General features: G+C 47.7%; 8 protein-coding genes across 8 annotated transcripts; 4 read left to right on the forward strand and 4 right to left on the reverse strand.

Moving 5' to 3' along the window:
* Positions 1 to 26: 26 nt before the first annotated feature.
* On the reverse strand, positions 27 to 1,643 carry N7510_010459 (acyl-CoA dehydrogenase family protein; the record flags this gene model as incomplete). The annotated part of the gene is made up of 7 exons (XM_056982384.1): positions 27 to 481; positions 542 to 614; positions 695 to 927; positions 990 to 1,167; positions 1,229 to 1,254; positions 1,310 to 1,415; positions 1,527 to 1,643. The coding sequence occupies 7 exons, from the start codon at positions 1,641 to 1,643 to the stop codon at positions 27 to 29; spliced, it is 1,188 nt and encodes a 395-aa protein (XP_056830220.1).
* A 533-nt stretch (positions 1,644 to 2,176) lies between these two features.
* N7510_010460 (uncharacterized protein) lies at positions 2,177 to 2,585 on the forward strand (the record flags this gene model as incomplete). Its single annotated transcript, XM_056982385.1, has 2 exons — positions 2,177 to 2,260; positions 2,379 to 2,585. 2 exons carry the CDS (start codon positions 2,177 to 2,179, stop codon positions 2,583 to 2,585), a joined length of 291 nt encoding a protein of 96 aa, XP_056830221.1.
* A 47-nt stretch (positions 2,586 to 2,632) lies between these two features.
* N7510_010461 (uncharacterized protein) lies at positions 2,633 to 3,054 on the forward strand (the record flags this gene model as incomplete). Its single annotated transcript, XM_056982386.1, has 2 exons — positions 2,633 to 2,868; positions 2,919 to 3,054. 2 exons carry the CDS (start codon positions 2,633 to 2,635, stop codon positions 3,052 to 3,054), a joined length of 372 nt encoding a protein of 123 aa, XP_056830222.1.
* Positions 3,055 to 3,375: 321 nt separating this feature from the next.
* N7510_010462 (cytochrome P450) lies at positions 3,376 to 5,125 on the reverse strand (the record flags this gene model as incomplete). The annotated part of the gene is made up of 4 exons (XM_056982387.1): positions 3,376 to 3,812; positions 3,873 to 4,460; positions 4,513 to 4,738; positions 4,799 to 5,125. The coding sequence occupies 4 exons, from the start codon at positions 5,123 to 5,125 to the stop codon at positions 3,376 to 3,378; spliced, it is 1,578 nt and encodes a 525-aa protein (XP_056830223.1).
* A 1,433-nt stretch (positions 5,126 to 6,558) lies between these two features.
* Positions 6,559 to 7,582, forward strand: N7510_010463 (NAD(P)-dependent oxidoreductase; the record flags this gene model as incomplete). The annotated part of the gene is made up of 3 exons (XM_056982388.1): positions 6,559 to 6,583; positions 6,643 to 7,019; positions 7,073 to 7,582. 3 exons carry the CDS (start codon positions 6,559 to 6,561, stop codon positions 7,580 to 7,582), a joined length of 912 nt encoding a protein of 303 aa, XP_056830224.1.
* Positions 7,583 to 9,486: 1,904 nt separating this feature from the next.
* N7510_010464 (glycoside hydrolase family 78 protein) lies at positions 9,487 to 11,661 on the reverse strand (the record flags this gene model as incomplete). The annotated part of the gene is made up of 2 exons (XM_056982389.1): positions 9,487 to 10,635; positions 10,753 to 11,661. The coding sequence occupies 2 exons, from the start codon at positions 11,659 to 11,661 to the stop codon at positions 9,487 to 9,489; spliced, it is 2,058 nt and encodes a 685-aa protein (XP_056830225.1).
* Positions 11,662 to 13,569: 1,908 nt separating this feature from the next.
* On the reverse strand, positions 13,570 to 15,855 carry N7510_010465 (beta-glucosidase; the record flags this gene model as incomplete). Its single annotated transcript, XM_056982390.1, has 1 exon — positions 13,570 to 15,855. One exon carries the CDS (start codon positions 15,853 to 15,855, stop codon positions 13,570 to 13,572), a length of 2,286 nt encoding a protein of 761 aa, XP_056830226.1.
* Positions 15,856 to 16,471: 616 nt separating this feature from the next.
* N7510_010466 (uncharacterized protein) lies at positions 16,472 to 18,994 on the forward strand (the record flags this gene model as incomplete). The annotated part of the gene is made up of 1 exon (XM_056982391.1): positions 16,472 to 18,994. One exon carries the CDS (start codon positions 16,472 to 16,474, stop codon positions 18,992 to 18,994), a length of 2,523 nt encoding a protein of 840 aa, XP_056830227.1.
* Positions 18,995 to 19,581: the final 587 nt, after the last annotated feature.

A 19,581-nucleotide genomic window follows, 5' to 3' on the forward strand; every position in this document is an offset into this window, starting at 1 on the left:
GTGTTGTTGAGCGTGTCAGGCCGATCTCACAAATGCGCCAGTTTCCGCTGCTGCTTGGCGATCATGTCTAGCAAAATCTCCTCACTCCCTCCGCTACCGACCAACACGCGCACATCTCGTCTGATCTGCTCCACCCGCTGCCCCTGTCCTCGCCTTGAGTATCCGAGGCCACCAAAGACCTGCTGTGCCTCGCTGGAGATCTTCTCGAGGTTGTGCGCCGCCTGCACCTTGAGCATGGCGGCGAGCGGTGAAAAGTTCAGAGACGTCATTCGTACAGAACGATAAACCATCTCTTCCATATACGCTTGGGTTGGCTCAAGCATGTTTGCCATTCGCGAAAATTTACAACGAATAACCTGGTTCTCGAACAACTGCTTGCCAAACGTTTCACGCTTTAGTGCATTTCGATACGAGTCCTCGTAGGCCACCCGTCCAAGACGAAGGGCCGTAATACCAACCCACAGTCGCTCATGTGCAAAAGCTGCAGAACGAAACTAATGGTTAGCATTGCAGTTTTCTCAATGTGAGCGAGTCCACTCACTGGACATGATTATCTCAAACCCCTGATCTTCGTTTCCCAGCAGATTTTCTGCAGGCACAAGAACGTCATCGAACTCCATGTAAGTCGATCCTGGCAAGAATGACAATTAGATCTTAGTTCAGCGTTTGAGAGCAAGATCCCAGTTTCACATACCGCTTGAACTGACCCCCGATTCTCAATCTTTCCCCCCGAAATTCCCTTGACCGCTAAGGGGACAATAAATATGGAAATTCCCTTGGCTCCGCGTGGTCCGGTCCTGGCAGCAACTAATGCATGGTCTGCCCAACGTCCCTGAGTCACCCACTTCTTCTTCCCATTGATCGTGTAAGATTTGCCATCTGCCGTCTTCTTCGCCTCGGTAGTCAGACCGGCAACATCTGAACCAACTTGGTTGAGTTTCAGTCAACTTATCTCAGAGGCTGGTAGAAGTTAGAATAGAAGTTCTCACTGGAAGGCTCCGTAACACAAAGGCAATGTCTTTGTTGGCCTCGCAGCAATGGGGCAAGGTATTTTTCCTTCTGCGAAGCGGTCCCATAGCGATCAATTGGGGGCCCTCCAACAGTGGCGCCTCCATTGATGCCCCAGATAATCCCCAAACATGCACACCGCGTCATTTCGTCTATGATCTGTGTAGGTTTTAGCTTTCGATTCCAAGGCTCAGCAAGCCGTGCATTCATGGGGACTGACAATTGCATCATGAAACTCATCCCACTCTGGTGTTATTCAAACTTAGCAAGTGAATTTGTTCTATGGGGCGCCGCAGCTTACCATCCACACTCGAGCCGGCCGGTAAGGTCATCCCACTCACATACTCCTTATGAATAGGAAAGGCAGATACAGCCAGAAACCCGAGTGAAGCATGTCGCCGAAATGCCTGATATATTTTAGGACATTTTTGAATCATGAACTTCCTAGCAGCTTACAGCCTCAGGCACTTCGCCTTGCTTCTCCCACTTCTCCACGTTTCGAGGTACTCGCGACTCACGTACTCGCGGACAAACTTTTGCAAACGATAGTGACTCTTGTCGTAATACGCGTGATCATGGCGACGATGCCAGGCCGGATCAGCGACTAGAATTTGAGATTTTAAAGCGAACGCCATTGCCCTATGTCGGACGGAAGAGGATGATAACTTAGTGTTACTAGATATCGTACACAACTAGTGATAAGACAGTGCGGGCTATATAACATGAAAACACTTTAACACAAACAAGTTCTCGAGGTACCGCAGTATGAATGCTATGGCATCGGTAAATTCCTTGGAACTTCCGATACTTGATGCTCGGAAAATTCGGTTGCGCCGAAAAAGTTCCGACGGTAAGGTGCGTGCACAGTACCCACTACTTGCTAAAATACATCACTGAAGAACTATTCGTTAAAGAAACATGACAATGTGGATAGTTTTATGATAAATTATCTTCCCATTGTTATAGGTTAATCTTTAAGGATTATTATCAGGAGTTCCGGTTGTAATAATGTAGCTGGTGCCTTCTATCTTCGGAGGCTGACCAACACCAACGCACGACTTTGAAAGCTATTGTTTGTCTTTGACAAGACCCCGAATAGATTCCAAATCTATATGACAAGACCTGCCGCTTAACGTGATGAACATCTTTTTGAGTCATACTAGAAATCATGGCCAATATTCGCCTTCAGCAAATCCATAACCACCTGGACCAGTATGATTCTATTGCTGACCCTATTCGAGTCGACGGAAATGTGATCATCATTACCGGTGCAGCACAGGAATATACAAATTGACTGTCTACACTGTTCGGTCATTCTTGGTTGATCTATAGGTATTGGGCGATTCGCTGCCTTTCTACTAGCTCAATAGGGAGCCCGTATTGCAGTCAATAACTTGGATAAGATGAAAGCACAGAAAGTTATGGATGAGATCAAAAGCGCCAGTATTAGTGCTGAAGGCTTTGCTGGCGATGTCCTAGATGAGCCATTCCCAGCGCAACTGGTGGAACAGGTCCTAGGAAAGATGGGGAAAGTCAATTACCTTATGAATAACGCACTGGGAACTAAGAACTATTAACACTAAACCATCCTGTAGAATTCTGTCATGATAGTGCCATCCACAAAATGCCTGAGGCAAAATTCGATGTTGTCAGGAAGATTCACAACTACATACCTTTCTGTTTCATTCGGGAGCTTTTCTTTCACTGGAGGGATCCCGCGTTCAAGGATGTGCATAAGGTATCGTCAAGGTATCGTCAACGTCTGGTTTTCACGGTGCTCTGGGGCAAATCAACTGTGCCACGGCCGAAGCTGGCATTCTCGGACCCACAAAAACTGTCGACTCTGAATGGGGTCGGTACGTATTGTAATACTGTCAAAAAACGTCAATATGATCAACTAATGCAAATAGGTACGATATCTGCGCAAATGCAGTGGCCTATGGTTGGATTGGCACCCGTATAACGCGTCCACTAGCCGATTCTCAAGCTTTAATGATTGCGGGACAGGAGATACGATCAGGGATCCCACTGAATGCCAAGAAATAGCGAGACGTGCCTGTCATACCGATGGGTCGACCAGGAACTGCTTTTGAAGCTGCACATGTGATGTTGTTCTTAGCCAATCCGATCTCTTCTTACATCACGGGATACGATATATCGAAGAAGGACTTCTTTTCCATAGATTGTTTGTTCCAAAAGAGACTAATCTGTTCCTCAAATAATCACGTTTAATCAGCACTGCGTAAATCCATGTGCGTAAACCGACGTAATTGGAATATCATCACTATCGAGGCCAAAGCCAGCCCACACGTGTGTTTGCAACTTCCTGAGTTCGAATTCGAAAAATTTGCCAACTTGGTGAGACGATCAGCATTCTATTTTGTCGAGGTCGATTTCCTCTATCCGTCTGCGGATTTCAAGCTTCGTGCTGTGATCGGCAGCCAAGATGAATCCGTGAATTAAGGTCCTTGGCTCCTGGTCGCCCACCAACCTCCAATCGTATTTCAGCAGAATATGACACATAATGATCTTGACTTCATTGGATGCGAAGAATCGCCCAGGACAAGCGTGTTGCCCGTGACCAAAACCAAGGTGAGTGGGGCTAGTGGAGACAAATTGGGCGAGATTCCCCTTAACAGGGTCTTCCCGCATCTTTAAAAAGCGATAGCCGTCGTACTTCTGGGGGTCCGGGTAGTATTTAGAATCCCAATGGCACGTTGAAGCGACAGCGAATATTGTGTTCTTTTTAAGTACGGTTCCGTCAGAGAGCGTAACGTCCTTCAACGCAATTCGTTGCATGGACGCTATGGTCAGTCGTTGTCAGCATTCATGACGAGCCAACTTGAGTAAGTTAATGAACGTACTATCGTTGATGGGTCTCAACCTCTGTGTCTCCTTGAGTACACTGTCGAGAAATTTCATATTATAGAGAGACGTCTTTTTCCATCCCTGAGTTTTCAGCACCTGAAGCACTTCTTCACGAAGGGGCTCGATATATTCCGGATTTAGAGCAAGGTCAAACATCACCTGGGTGATCAGGTCGGCAGTTGTATGTATAGCCACAAAGGATAAGGTCAGCTGCACGTAGACTGGGTTGTATTTGCGACCTTTAGCAGTCTGCTTAAACCATTCGATTGCATCCATGTAATCTGGCTTCTTTCCTGCAGCCTCCAAGGCCTCACGTTCTCGCAGAACTACACCCATCAGTTTATCGGCTTTTTGTACTTGACGAAGTAATTCGCGGACGCTAGGCAGAAACCTGCCGATGAAAGGGCGTATTAGCGCCGGGTATTGATTGTATTGCTTGACTGCGGTGGTAACGTAAGTGGTATACGTAGTAATGATTTCAAGCCACTCAGCGTCCCTGCAGAGCCTATCGCCAAGAAAAAGACGAGAGGAGACACGAGCCACAGCACCAAGGAGCGTTTTATGGGGCACAATAGCGTGCCATTCTGAGAAAAGGTCAGAATAAGCAAAATGTGTCGAGAAACTCGGTGGACCTACCTAGATTGTCTGTAAACGTCTCGCGGAGCGTGAAAGAAGTCTCCTCTGAAAGCGGCAGCGTAACGCTACCTAATTCAAGATTAATGGCTAAAAATCGCACGTCTTTTGAAATTGGTAGCATACCAAGCATTTGTGTCAATTTCAGTCTGACGACGTCTTGTATTAGATCGTCTCTGAAAGCGAATTCTCGGAACGCTTCCATGCCAGGGTACTGAGCATTCACCATCTAAGAGCCATATAGCGTTAATCTTCCGAAATATAGAGTCAAGACAGAGTTATAACTAACCTTCGCAATAGCCTTGACATGGCTTACATCGCTCAAGTTACGAGTTTCCTGCGCAAAAGCAGGCGAGAGGATGACTGTGTACCCGGAATCAGTCAAAATCCTGAAAGGTTTGCCACCATATTTCGCTAGACCCTCTCGAAGCAATCGACGCCCGTTAATCACAAAGTTTCGCTTCGCCCGCTCATCGGAGAACTCAAATGCTTTCCTATCATTGATCGTCGGAAATATGCCTCTATGTTGGCGGTAAACAGTGATGAGGGCAAGGCTCAGGCCAAGACAGATCAGAATCTGGAAAAAGCAGCTTTGAAGAGCGGCGAGAAGATCCATGTTCAGCGCGTGACGTAGACCAGGGCTTGGAGCAGTAGTTAAAAAGCGACCGTTTGCTCGACAGTCCTGACCCGTCACCGACAGTTTCTTATACCCCATCGCCCGCCCCAGACCATGCACAGCAGTGACCGACTTTGAACACCAGTAGCACACGCCAAATGAGTGGGGCTTAATTATGCTGAGCACTGTTTCGCTTTTATGTAAAATGAAGTGAGCATTACGGAGTAGAAGGTGGGGTAGAGTCTGAAAGTTGAGCCAGCTTAGTTACACAAATCCTGCCCGGAATAAACGAAGCCGGGGCCCACTCACATTCTATCAGAATGATCTACAGACCGCTGACTCGTCAGCTCCTTTAGTTTAAATATTAGATACGATAGGTGACCCCTGTGCAGGTAGTCGAGTGGAGACCAAAAACAACGTTCATCTCCACCACTTTGAATTATGATCTCCATTGCAACACTAAAGGAGCTGTTATAATTGTTTACTCCTAATTGACAAATTTCTGGTTTTAACCGGAAATAAGAGGTTCTAATATTGGGACTATCGTTCACTGACACAGAAATGCCTCTACCGTAGCAGGTCTGAGTTCCCTGGATGAGTAACCTGGATGCTATCAAGACCAGTAACTCGCATGCCCTTGTTTCTAGCATGCAATACGATCTATTTTTGTCAGGACTGCGGTCCAACGATCGCAATACTACTATATATATGGTGGGCTCAGATATGACGAAGTTAGAGGACTTCGTGATAGTGGTCTTTTGGCCTAGGTGGGTAGTTTGCGTCTAGATGTACTCCTGATAATTTGCCAATGTTTCTCTTTACCGTGAGTTTTATGCTCTATCAGCCATCTCTTTTGAGGTGGCTGATGAGACGCAGTGTCCTACAATGCACAAAAATATCGGGGAATACTGCATCCCAATACTGCATCCCAGGAAGGAATGTAGGGGATTTTGCTGGGTAAGTCTTTAAGAGATATGACATTATGTGCAAGGCGTACGGTCTATTTCCAGCAGACCTGCAATCACACAATGCATTTCATCATGTTTATCATTTGCAACTCGACTATACCTAGCCAAGTAAATTTGGTTGATACGTTTCGTAGTCTGGGAATCTAGTGAGCGAGTCAGCGGTCTCCACCCCCATCTAGTGATTGGGCTACAACTTAACCCAGAACGGTGGGCGAGTCAGTGCGCAAAGGATTCCTGAGTAGGCTGGCCGATCAAGGTTTTAGAATGCTCCAAAAGAAAGCACCTATGAATCTACAATTTCGCCCCGCATATTTCATACTTAAATAACTCAGTTGACATAAACCAAAATATATCGCAAATCTTACCCGCCGTCCGCAGGCATCAGCATAGGGCGAGATAGATATACCTGCTCACCACTAATTGTTACCATTTTACAATTAATACAGATTTGTGACGCCAACCGAGATGGAAGTCAATTATGCTGTTATTGGTGAGATCTTGAGAGACAGCAGAAAATTCTTCCTGAGCGCTAACCCAAGTCTCCCGTAGGACTTGGAGCCATGGGCTACGGCATGGCCAGCAACATTCGAAAAAAGGTACCTTCGTCTTCAACAGTTTTTGTTTATGATGTCTGCCGTCCACAGTGCGAGAAATTTAAAAACGAGTTCAGTGGATATGGGCCGATAGAAATCCATGATTCGGTAAACAAGACAGTGCAGAAAGCGCAGGTTCTTGTATCCAGCCTTCCATCCATAGAAGCTGCGCGCGAAGTCTACTTGGATGCGGCTACTGGTGTACTTGCGGCTAGCACGAACCCAGACAGGTTGATATTGGAAACTAGCACCATGGAGCCGTCTTCAGCGGCGGAATTCGCACATAAATTGGCGGAGGCTAAAGTCGGATTTTATGTTGATGCGCCGGTTTCAGTACGTTAAGACCAATACATCTCGCTTGGAGTCCTAAGTAACCATCCATGCAGGGCGGAACTACGGGTGCGACTGGAGGGACATTGTCATTTATGATTGGACATGCCAAGCCAGAGCAGTCCAATCCTATGAGTCTACGTCTCCAAGACACTTTGACGGTTATGGGCGATCCGAAGAAACTCTTTTGGTGCGGCAAGCTTGGGGCTGGACTGGCAGCTAAAGTAAGCAACAATTACATTGCTTGTACAGTCTTCATCGCAGTAGCAGAAGCGATGGCAATTGGAGTTCGATCTGGTATCGATGGCAAATTGCTTCACGACATCATCCACAACTCGTCTGGCCAGACGGCCATTGGCGACATTGTCAGTTATATACCAAAGGATGAATTGTTAGGTCCGAACGGGTTTCCTGTGCATATAATGACTAAGGATGTTGGTCTGGGCGTGGATGCGGCTAACTTGGTCGGTATAACACCGCGAATGGCCCTTGCGGCATTGGATATCTGGAAACAGGCAGAGAAAGATTCTGATATCGTTCCGCAAGATGGTATTTTCAATGCTTAGCGTTGAAGAGCACTAAGTTGCAAGAGGTTCTGGAACTTGCTCAGGAACGGTCATCAATGTATCTTTTCTGCTTGTGCCGCGATCATTCATCGCTCTTACAAGCCTGTCTATATAGCAAACCATGGGAATAGAGTGAACCTTCTACCTAATCATTTTCTAAACATATTTATATAGACTTGTACTTTTGCGAATGTTGACCAGTAACTTGTTCAGCACCCTACTGTATGGGGGTCTGGACAGTGGGGTAGCTTGTCTATCTTAGGATATCTTGATTATAGGAGCTAAGTCAAAGGGTTAGCCTGTCCATCCACTACTCATCGTCCAGCTTCAACTCATGTATTGCTCCAACGATCCTGTTGAATACGAACTAGCAGAGGGCGCTTTCAGACGTGTGTGATACTGAAGCAATTGGGCGGAATCTATTGGCATGTAAGCTTCTGTCATAGCTTTTTCGAGTAGATTGCCTCACATACCCAAGGCAAAGTGCAATGCGAATTACAGATCCGATGTATTGTGTATTGCATGCAGCGCCTTAATTTACCTCGAGATCGGAAATGATATCTCACAATCCATTCGAACTCCAGGGCTACCATCTACCCACCGGCGAGTTGCAGAGGAGACGAGATACCAAAAGCAAGCTGCATACGAGGCCGAGTCGGATTATTCGATTTTCAATCCCAAGACACAAATGCCAACAAGCTCGTTCACCCCTGCCCCTCAAGATAATTCGTAAGATCTTGTTGAGGTATGTTTTTCGAATTTAGATGAGTCTGACACCGGAATGTTAAGGTTTATGGGCTCTGGTATTGAGGCCTTTGAACAATGGTTGGGAAAACATAATCTGTTTCGAAACATATTTCCTTCTGTACAGCAGAGTGATAGCTGCAAATAATCTAGCTTCGCATCTCTAATACTCTTGATCCATGATTTAGGTCCGTTCTGAATCGTCCAGTCTTGTTCTCTATTCCAGAAGGACCCGATGGATACAGGTACATCTCAATCGCCTCTTGCTTGTGCTCAATACTATGCTGTGACCCACAGGGTCACACAGAACATAGACTGTTGTAGATAACTAGAGGTTCTTCGTCTGCCTATTCTTCCTTTTCTCAGCTTAGATCTCCCGTCGACCATAGCACTCAAATTGAATTCTTTGGTCGTTTTCCTGACCAGTCACCAGGTCACACTCGAGACAATATCATGTTGGTCTTTTCAACAAGCTCTATTAACAAGTATGCCCGCATTTCCAGGCTCTTGGCGTATCAAGAACTGTTATGATTCATGGGACTGGTGACGGTACGATATCAGCTGTCCGACAATCGTCTAACCAAAGACATGCTGATATCGTCAGTATTGTCACCAGGCATAATTTTGAACTTGGCAATGTCCATTGATATGAACTACGGGGCGCAATGCTGACCGCGACTAACCCTCTCTCATTGATCCAGTTGGTTTCCATAATTGACAGTGATGACAACACAACAGTGGGACCGTAACGATGGATTGCAACGTCGCTCTTTTTACTACAGCAAGAGTGAGGACCATTTAAGGTTGCCTATACTCCTGGTGGTATTCTCACATCTAGTTGAATCGCTTATCTCAAATCTGGTTCCGGACTTCCACGATTCGGGTCTACGTCTGCGTTCTCTAAGCTATCGGTGTCATGTCTTCCACGAATTATTCAATTAGCAAAACCGCTACCCAATTTGCGAAAAGAAAGAGAAGCTACCAGACGATCCAAATCTGTGCTCTGATAGCATCTAAGTCAGACTCATCATTGTCAGGTTCTTGCTGTTGTCGGACACACCCACCCGCCTTAATCCATCACTCTTCGGGGAAGCGTGGACGACCAGACTCACGTGATTAAATACAACATAATACCTAGCTGGCCTGCGGGTTTTGGCCACTCAGAATTTGCTCATGGCTTCTTGGTGTGAGTGTTGATCCACATCACATTGAATCATAACCGTTGAGCGTCCACTCTGCAGCGAAATTTCATCGCTATTCGACTTTTTCTTGCCATTCACAACCACCTCTTCGACCTTGAGATCTTCAGGAAGCTTCAATTTACCTGAAGTCCCTCGTGGAGCTGTAACCTCCACAGTAAGAATGTTGAAATCATACGTCCATTTCATAGATAACTGTCCATATCGCGTTACAGCAACCCAATCAAGATCAAAGCCTCTGAAAGAAGGCTGAATGATCCAAGTCTTATGTCCCGTGGTGAGTGCACGAATTCCCGCGATATACTCGGTCAGCACATAAGTGGCCGCACCACACCATGGGTGGCTCAGAGATGTAAACAAGCTGAGCCCAGGCGCGGAATTTTGACCGACATATTCCCAGGAGGCTCCACTCCCATACTTGTCGCTGAGCATCGCTGCCCATAAGTTATCCAACAGATATTTGGCCATGGATGTATCCTCGGCCATAAGCGCCGCGAGCAGAAGGAATCCATTGGTGTTAGGAGAGATATTAGCAGAGGCTGCATCAGCTGTCGAATCATCCTTGTATCCTGGAGCAAGCTTCAACACGGCAAGTTTAGCCAGTGAAGAAGTGGCCCTTATTTTGTTCGCCACGCCAGAACTGATGGCGAATGCAACACCGGCAACGGAGAAGCTGGTGTTGGAAGATGTGGTAAGCATGTACGCTCCGAGCTTTGCATTCCATAGGAGTTCATTGATGGCTTCAGATATTTGCACTGCATTCTTTCGGTAAACAGCCGCACTTTCCTTGTCATCCAGTGCATCACCCACTTCGGCAGCTTCGTTTAACTCTTGGACCAGGGCGGCACTGACGGCAGTCCCAGAAGGCGGGCCAATGAACTGGCCAAAATCAACCAGGTGTGTGGTACTGTTGACTTGGCTGATCATCCAGGAAATCTGCTTCTGAAATGCGGGCCAAACCTCCCTGGCCCATTCCACATCTCCGCTTCGACGGAAATACCCAGTGAAAGCCAAAAGGCCCAGCACCTGATAATCTCCGAGTACATTATAGGAGCTGGTAACTAGCTTGAGGGATGATGTGTTATAGCCCATTTGAGGGTCAATACTCATCTGACCGTTGGATAGTTGGGTTGCAATCAAATAGTTTAGGGTTCCTCGAACATAATCTCAGCGAGACGTCGATGCGCAAATGATCCTGCTGGTATAGAAGAAGTCTCCCATCCAAACGAGGCGGTCTCTCTTAGCACCATCCATGCATATAGATTCGACGTTGTGGCGAACCCCATATTCAGATAGGATGCTGGGGCCCGTCATATTGTTCTGATAGACGAGAGTTCCATTACTGGCATGTACAGTAACATTCTTCACGAAGGCAATTTGATCTTGGTAGGGACCAAATCCCCAGCCACCTGTACTCTGTGGGGCAACTCCGTAGTGGGACAGCGAAATGTTCAAGACTTGCTGGCCTTCAATCGCAACGGAGAGCTGAGTCCCATTTAGGAGTGTGGTAGAAATGCTGTACCAGTGCTCTTCTTCGATTTCAAAAGGTAATGGGAAATTCCCAATAGCCTGACTATCCAAGGTCGTCTGGTTGACGAAGCCCCATCCAGAAGCTACAACGAGGGAGTTTGGAGGGGTGAGCGTTCGGTTGGTATTGGCAATGGAGGTATTTTGAGGCAAGTTGGAGATCAACAGCAGCAAGACTCCCGTGTTTCCAATGGGTTGTGAAATGGCCCACCCAGTTCCGCCTCGGACAATTTTGCTTTCAAAGCTCATTGTATAGTCCTTCATTGAGAGGCCAAATACACTAGTGCCTGCCTTTTGGCCGCGGATGTATGCCCCGTCGTCTGTCACATCCCATGTAGACCTCTGAGACTCTGCATCAAAGCAGGCTGCCGATGCTGCATTGGCCCCAAGCTTCCAAATCTTGTTGTATCTCGGGTTGGAGCTATTGAAAGTAGATGGGAGGTTGTCAAGATCAACAAGGTCAATAGTGGGTATGAATCCAATCTCGCTGAAGGTTACTTGTCCTTCAGTGAGCACTCGAATAGATTGCCACAGTGAGCACTCGAATAGATTGCCACCGCTGGCCTCCCTGGACGAAGTAGGCCTTGATCTCTCCTGGTTCAGTGACATTAAATGTTTCCACGCGAAAAGTGTTGGAAAGGCTGTTGGCAAAGGGGTAAGGCCCATCCGCCCAAGGATGACTCAGGCCATCAAATTGCTCAGTGTACTTGACTTCAATTTGGATTGGTCTATCAACATGCGAGACGTGAAAGTATGGATATCCGGCCACCTCAAGTCCATAGTCTAGCGTAACCAAGATGTTACGTCCAGAGTCTAGTGTAATCGGTTGGCCTTTTGGGAGCGTTTTGGTGCTCAATGTCGGGGAAGACCCAATTTCATAGCGCCGAGGCAGAAAAAGTCTAATACTATGAGCTTTAGACCCATTAAAATCGTTGAGGAGGTTGTTCTCCCTTACTTTGTTGATGCATTGCAGATTGCGATAAGCAAGCTTGTGAGAAATACATGGCCACCTTTGAAGAGCTTCATCTTGGTTGAAGGACATTGTCATTGGGGAGATAGATTCTACTGTTGTCTTTCAAAGCCATTTATCGTAGCGGATATCAACTTCGGCACGACTGCTGCCGAGGACACTCAGGAAGTTTGTGAGGGAGCAAACTGGCCCCGCAATATTTGGACCAAGATGCGACGCTAAAGTTGCGCTCGGTCTCTGTCACTTGGTGCACAGCCCCTTAAATTCTGAATAAGCTAGCATAATTCGCGGTATACTCGCTCTCGGGGTATCATTGTCACGATTGCCTTCGCCCTTTATTCCGTATTGTCATTTCCACACTCGGCCAGAATACCATTATCTGCACTCCGATTGGTGTGCGGTGCGCTCGCACTTTGGGGGCCGCGTGCCGGTAAACATCCTTCTCCCGTTCATCGGAAATGTTTAGTATAACTTTCCTAACCAGATATAGGTCAAATTTTCGCAAACCTAGGAATCGTGCACACGTCCTGAAAAGGAGGTTTCCAATTAAGTTCAGGGGCCTTCAGACAGCCAGGTAGGATCTCCCCCTTACCCCCTCTATCCCTCTCATTTGATCCGCTCCTTGGTTCGTTCGGGCTAGCGCCATGGGGCTGGAGCTTAACACGGCTTTTAAATCTCTTCACCATTTCCACTCCTAAATTATTCAGACAAATAAGATAGCCTACTACTGCGACTAAGTTGTCGCTGCCGCGACCTCCTTCTAAAAATTATTTATTAACACTCACATCCCTGCCCCTGCTCTGACGTTGCCTCCGTAGGATGGTTAGTCCGAGCTTACGGACAAATGGCTTTCCTGTATAGGCAAATGCTACGATTATTAAGGACCTAATTCGTCATCTGCCCTATCTCTAATCAGGCGAGGATGGGTTGCACTAGATCTATCTACGTCGCAACCTTGTTGAACTTCACGGGTTATTAAATTGAAATGGGTTCGGCCCTGAGTTCACCCTGGAATATCTCTGCCGCTTCAGACTAATTTGGATATAATGATTTGACGCAGTTGTGTGGTGATGCCGGTCGGGTGTCGCCCTTGGTCTACCCAACCAAACAAGTAGACTACTTTACATTCTTACAACTATGCTTTCTGATCCGAATTTCTGATTAAGATTCAAATTGCGTATGGGTTAATTGTCGCTCTATAACAGTTAGAAATTTGAGCTACAGTGAAGTCTAATTTCTATCGGGGATAGACTCCCAAACCCACCTCCACCAGACCTCAGGTCCCACTTAAGCGCCAAGCCCTTCCTCCACCCGAGTCCGGCACTCGCACACGCACGGGGGAGATCCCCTCAGGGAAGGAATCTTAGCTTGTTAGCCTAGACGTGACCTTGCGGGGCCTGTTCCCAAAATCCATTCTCATCGTCCCTAGGCGGCTAGATGTAATCTGCAACCTATAACAATGCTAAATCATGGAGGCATTTTTATACTATGAATCAACTCGCAGTTCTCGATTAGCCCTATCTCGATTATCCCTATCTCGATTATCCCTAGATGGTTATACTCCCTTGTAACTGGCTATCCAGCACGCTTTTGCCTACATATACAACAATCTTTCCCTTGGGCACTTCCCATGCCTGAGTTACCGCATTCCAGCTACTAATATCCTTCCTGCGCAGATTAAATTGTGCTATCTCCGACTTTCCAGGCGCTATGCGAAGCTTCTGAAAGCCTCTCAATGCTCGTGTGTTCGCCCCTGGAAGCTGCAAGTATAGCTGCGCAACCTCAGATGCTTCAACGCTCCCTGTATTATGAATCGTTGCCTTGATAGAACCAACAGTCTGTAATAAACTCTGACCTGTGCCGACTCCAGACGAGGCACGTACGTTATCGTTAAGATTGGAGTATGTGAAATTGGTGTACGTCAGTCCATATCCAAATTCAAACCTCGGCGTCACATTGCGCGCCAGGAAGCCCCTATAGTCGATCTCAACGCTTTCTGTGAAATCACACTGCGGATTTTGCGTCCCATCAGCGCCGGGAGCAAGAAGGTTGCCATAATCTGTCGGATCTCGAGCCAATGTGTATGGTAATCGACCACTCGGGCTGACGTCTCCAAACAGGATTTTCCCCAGCGCCTGACCTGCATCCTGGCCTGGTAGATGCGCAAATATCACTGCGGCAACCCTTGGATTGTCGACCCAAGCGTCCACGATGCGGGGGCCGGCATTGTGAATTACTACGATGGTGTTTGCGCACTGCGATGCCACGTTCGTAACGAGTTGATCGCTGGTTGCGTCTGTCAGGCCAGTAGTGCGATCCCATCCTTCAGAGGAATAAGCGTTGATGACCACTATACATGCGTCTGAGGCAGCTTCGACAGTGGGATTGTTTGACGTAAAATCGTGGAACAATTGGAAGTTATCCTCGTACGCTCTTGCTTGCAAAGCGTCGTAAGGCGAACTGATATAAGAGGGAGTATTCGATCCAGATCCGCCTCCGACGATGAGCACTCCGTTTGCAGTAGTAGGGGGATTAGACACAATCCCGTTCTGTCCTTCGATGGTAATCTGGCCCTGAGTTAGATTGTTGGCAATTTCCCAGTTAAAGCTGAATTCGAAGGAGTTGTCGTCATAGATTTCCTGGACGGTGGCACCGTAGCCGAAAATCGATAAAACCCGAGGATTTTTCAGAGGGAGAGCTCCGTTGTTCTTAACCAATACGTGTCCTTCAATTGCCTGTTGCAAGAGAGCTGGTTTTCCAACTGGGTCTTTCGCGTTGACATAGTCGTGCGGATCATTGAGGTTTGATGGTACACCTACACCCGCGACTGGGTAGCTTGGAGAATCCTGGCCGAATTGATACCAAGTTGCAACGATCCTCGTCGCCATATCCACCAGGCGATCTTTGTTGAGAGTTCCATTTCCAACGGCATCAGCAAGGGCGCCGTTCTGCCAGTACTGGCTGTTTGGCATTGCCACATCCAGGCCTGCTTGCGCGGATGGAAGCTGGTCGTGTTGAGCTCCCCAATCACTGACCATAAATCCCTTGAAATCGAGTTCTGTTTTCAGCAGATCATTCATTGTCTTGTTGTTGGAGCAGCCGTATGTGTTGTTTATGCGATTGTAGCTGCACATAATGCATCCTGTGCCAGCTTCAACGGCATCATGGAATGGCCAAAGATATAGCTCGTGCATTGTCTGGTCATCGATATTCGAGCTCACAGCATCTGTGCTTGTTGTGGTATCCAGATTCCGGTTGGTCTCTTGCTCATTTCCAATATAATGCTTCACGGAAGTAATGACCGACTTCTGCATCCCCCGAACCGTCTCAGCGCCTAATATGCCGGTGAGATACGGGTCAGTAGCAAAGCCCTCCCAGTTGCGACCGCCCTGTGCGATGCGTCCAATCGGTCCCACGACTGGGCCAAGGGCCACATTCACGCCCTTCGTCTTGAATTCTGCGCCCATGTAAAGGGCTCTCTCGTATGCCACGGAGGGGTTCCATGACGCTCCAACGTGAATCCCAGACGCGAATGAACTCGCTCCATCAACGGACCGGACTCCATTCTCGGCATCTTGAAAGCACAACCCTGGGAATCCTAGACGGGCAACACCGCCTGAAGTCCCGACGCATCCTGTTGAGGAACCAATTCCGTATGTCAATCCGTTCATCTCTTCTAGTGTCATCTGTGACACCATGGCCCGAGCTTTCTTATAAGCCGACGTCCAATCTTGAGCTCCATTTTCCTGGGATTCTGATATTCTTTTATATTGTGTTCCGCCATGACAGTGGCCAAAAACGGCGAAGACGACTAAGACGGAAAGTAGCTGCATTGTTGAAAAAGTGAAGATCCCGCCCAGACAGCAGGTTCCGAGCGATTTAGACGAACCCCATTTCTTAGACTATGATATATGACATGATATTAGGTTCTCCGGTCTATTTAATACATACTACCTATGTTGAAGATGACGTGTATTTGGATAGGGTCGACTCTCGGCGAGCGTTCTACCGAGAGTAAATCATCTTACCCGGGGTAGGGTAGTATGCGGGGTAGCGATTCGGAGTATTCGCGGACGAGCAGGTCAATTGAGCGACAGAAAGAGGTGTGTTAGGGGCACTAATGGAAAATGCGAATAAATAAGGAGCTACGAACGTGTTCCAGCCCTTGGTGCGATGCACACGGAAGATAAACTACAGAGGGTGGAGGGATGCTCAATACCTCGAAATACAGCTGCGCATCCATTGTGTGGGCTGGGAAAGGTTCACATCTGACGTGGTGATAAACAGCGGAAAAACAGGATTCTAACTGCCCGTTTTCCCGGTTAGTATTGCGCCGAGATCCATCTTTAAAGGATGGCCTAGGGAGCTGCCCCCACGTTCATTTATAAATGCAAGATAAAATACGTTGGTCTATTCGCTGCTCTGGCTGCCTTCGTCACTGTCATAATTATGCGCAACTCGCCAGCAAGTTACTCTCTTCTTCAGAGAGCCGTGGTGTTCGGACTGGCGCTGTCCAGTATTGTGCATGCAGCACCAGCATCCGGAACTTCTTACACGCCAGTGTCTTTTGGCGTCGGAACGGCACCCATTATTGATGGCCTCCAAACATACTCGAAAAATACAAAAGTTACTCTGAATTCGTCTATGCCCGTATTAACTCTCGATTATGGAGCCGAGGTGGCGGGGTTTCCTTATTTCGACGTGACAGCGCTCGCAGGAGCTTCCGCCCAGATTGAGCTCAAATACTCTGAGCCGTTCAATGGTCTGAATGAACAGACGGGAGATGGACCCTGGCTCTATACCAATGGCCTTATGAATTCATTTCGGACCGAGACATTCAACATCACTCAGACTGGCGCAACGGAATCGTATTTTATTCAGGGCGGGCAGCGTTGGCAATCAATAATACTTCTCTCGAATGATACTTCTGTCACAATTTCCAACGCCGGTTTCAGGGCATCCGTCGACATAAAGCCTGCAGATCAGCTTGTAGGAAGCTTCTCGGCTTCCAAGGACATCTACAACGAAGTTTGGGGTCTTGGCGCCCGCGCTGTACAGGCTGCTTGTGTTGATGCATACTCGCAGCCTGCGACCTGGGAGATTTCCAAGGATGGTGCGCTGGTTCGGGGCCAATACCCTGGTGTTTCAGCATTGGGGATGGACTTTGGAGACTACACAATGTCTTTCTCCACAAAGATCATCAGGGGCGGAACTGGCTGGAGAGTCGCTGCAGGCCATAATACCGGGTACGGAGCATACTTCTTGCTCACAAGCAATGGCCCTCAATTACTGAACGCCAATACCGCTGCAGCTCCGCCAGACACATTAACTGCGGGATATGGATTCAGCATAATCAACTTCTATCTGTCGTCTGCTGATCCGCTGCACTACCCGAACCCGTCTCCAATTTTGGAGAACGAGTGGTATCGAATTAGCACTACCATCGGAGCATCAGGATACAATATTTCCGTCAACGGCACCCAGTTTGCTTATGTTCCGTATACCACTTTCCAGCCATGGGTTAACGCAGGCTTTGGCGGCACAAACCTCATCACAACAGGGTCATGGGGATTCGGCCCATTTATGGATCAGGCGGCATATGTCAAGGACGTGGAAGTTATTGGACAAAACGGCAGTACCCTTTATTCAAACTCACTCACTTCAACGGATATTCTAGCAGAGTATCTCGTGGCTTCCAATACTAAAGCGGTGTGCCTGGATGGGGCGAAGAGAGATCGGGAGATATGGATTGGCGATTTCGCACACACGGCTAAAGAATTGGCTGTTAGTACAGGCCGGTACGATTTTATCCAGAGCATGATTGAGTTCACATTTGATGGTCAATTTACTACGGGACCGGCAGCTGGTCTAGTCCCAATTCAGGATTCCATGGGCTCAGCTCCGCAATACCAGGAAGCATATTACCCTGCTCAGTATGGCGAGACTGACTATCAACTGTTCTTTCTTCTGACTCTTGGAGATTACTTCGCTCTGACATCTGACGTTGCTCTCCTGAAAAAGCATTGGAGCAGAACCAAGTTGCTGGTTGAAGCCATAGTCTCGGCATATCTTGATACCTCAACAGGCCTTCTAGCAAACTCATCTGCATCCTGGTTCACCGCCCAGGGCTACCAAAACGCCACCGCACCAACTGCTCTATTTGCTACCGGCCTAAAACAGCTCATAGTTGTTGCAAAGACGCTGAAGGATACAGAAACAGCTAATTATTATACGGCGCTCCATGCGAACATCGGCACTGCAATCAATACTCAGCTGTGGGACTCAACCATCGGCGCTTACGCGATAGCGCTTGGTGGTGGGGATGTTACTTCCTTGCTATCAACTGCGTTTACTATCCGAGCTGGCTTTGCTAATAGCAGTCAAGCTACGAGTAGTATAGAAAATCTCAGCTCCCTCTTCTATTTGATCGGGTACAAGGACGCGACAAATGTAGGAAACGGAGCTAGCACAGCTCTGTCACCGAATACTCAAGGGTTCCTTCTCGAATCTGTTTTCCTGGCCCACACGGAACTGAACGTGACGGCGGATGTGGTGACGCCGGTCATTCAAAATATGCTGGATGTATTCTGGCCTACAATGTTCAGTCAGAATGAATATAGCACTGGGGCCAGTTGGGAGTATGTTCATGCAGATGGTAGCCCCGGTCTTGGAATCTTCACGAGCTTATCCCATCCATGGGGAGGGGGCGCGACGTACGCCTTGTCCAACTATATTCTTGGAGTCCGGAGCGAGTTGAACACTGTGACAGGGAAATACCGCTGGGTGTTTGATCCAGCGCTGGAAGTCGCACAGGGCTTGGGGTTGACTTGGGTGAAGGGGAGAGTTCCACTGTCTTCAGGTGGGTGGATCGAAGCAAGCTGGAAAATTACAAATGACAAAGTAACATACCACGTCGATGTTCAGGAGGCGAGGGGCGTGAAGGTAGATGTCAAAGTTCCAAACACTATATGATTCGAATGCGTGAGTTACGGCACTCTATCTTATGCAGCTGAGGATGAAGAACAGGATGAGAAATTTTGGCTTGTTTGTATTAAACGAGAAGCAACTTTCTCTTATTCGCAGTAGAGATCCAACTTCTATTTAACTGAAGAGGTATAGAATTGATAAATCTAGAACCAAGATCCTCGTCTTTCGCACTGCCAAATCAGCTACGAGTTCTCGCGCACGCTACTCCTTTTCCTATCTCTGCTCCGCAAAGGCATAATACGTAGTAACTTCATAAGGGTAACCTGAGTAGCGTCATCTTCTTTACCTTAATCAATTTAAGTTATGATTTGATTGTTCTCAGACAAGTCATATTATCTCTTTTACCTTTTACCTTAGTAGCAAACGACCCGGCCCCGGTGCTATTCTTCGAGCCCCATTGGGCCCTGACCCCGCCTGCCCCCTAAGGGCCCTAAGGGCCGTCAGCTCCCCCCTCTTAAATACCTACACCGGACCCCAGTTTGCATCCCCCCGCCAACTGACTGGCGGCTGCGCGCACCCCACCGACCTGACTGCGATTACCAAGTCGCCTAGAGAGGGATTTGGAACAATAC

This window comes from Penicillium lagena (genome assembly GCF_028827675.1).
Source record: "Penicillium lagena strain IBT 129212 chromosome Unknown utg000007l_segment0_segment0, whole genome shotgun sequence".
Lineage (NCBI taxonomy): Eukaryota > Fungi > Ascomycota > Eurotiomycetes > Eurotiales > Aspergillaceae > Penicillium > Penicillium lagena.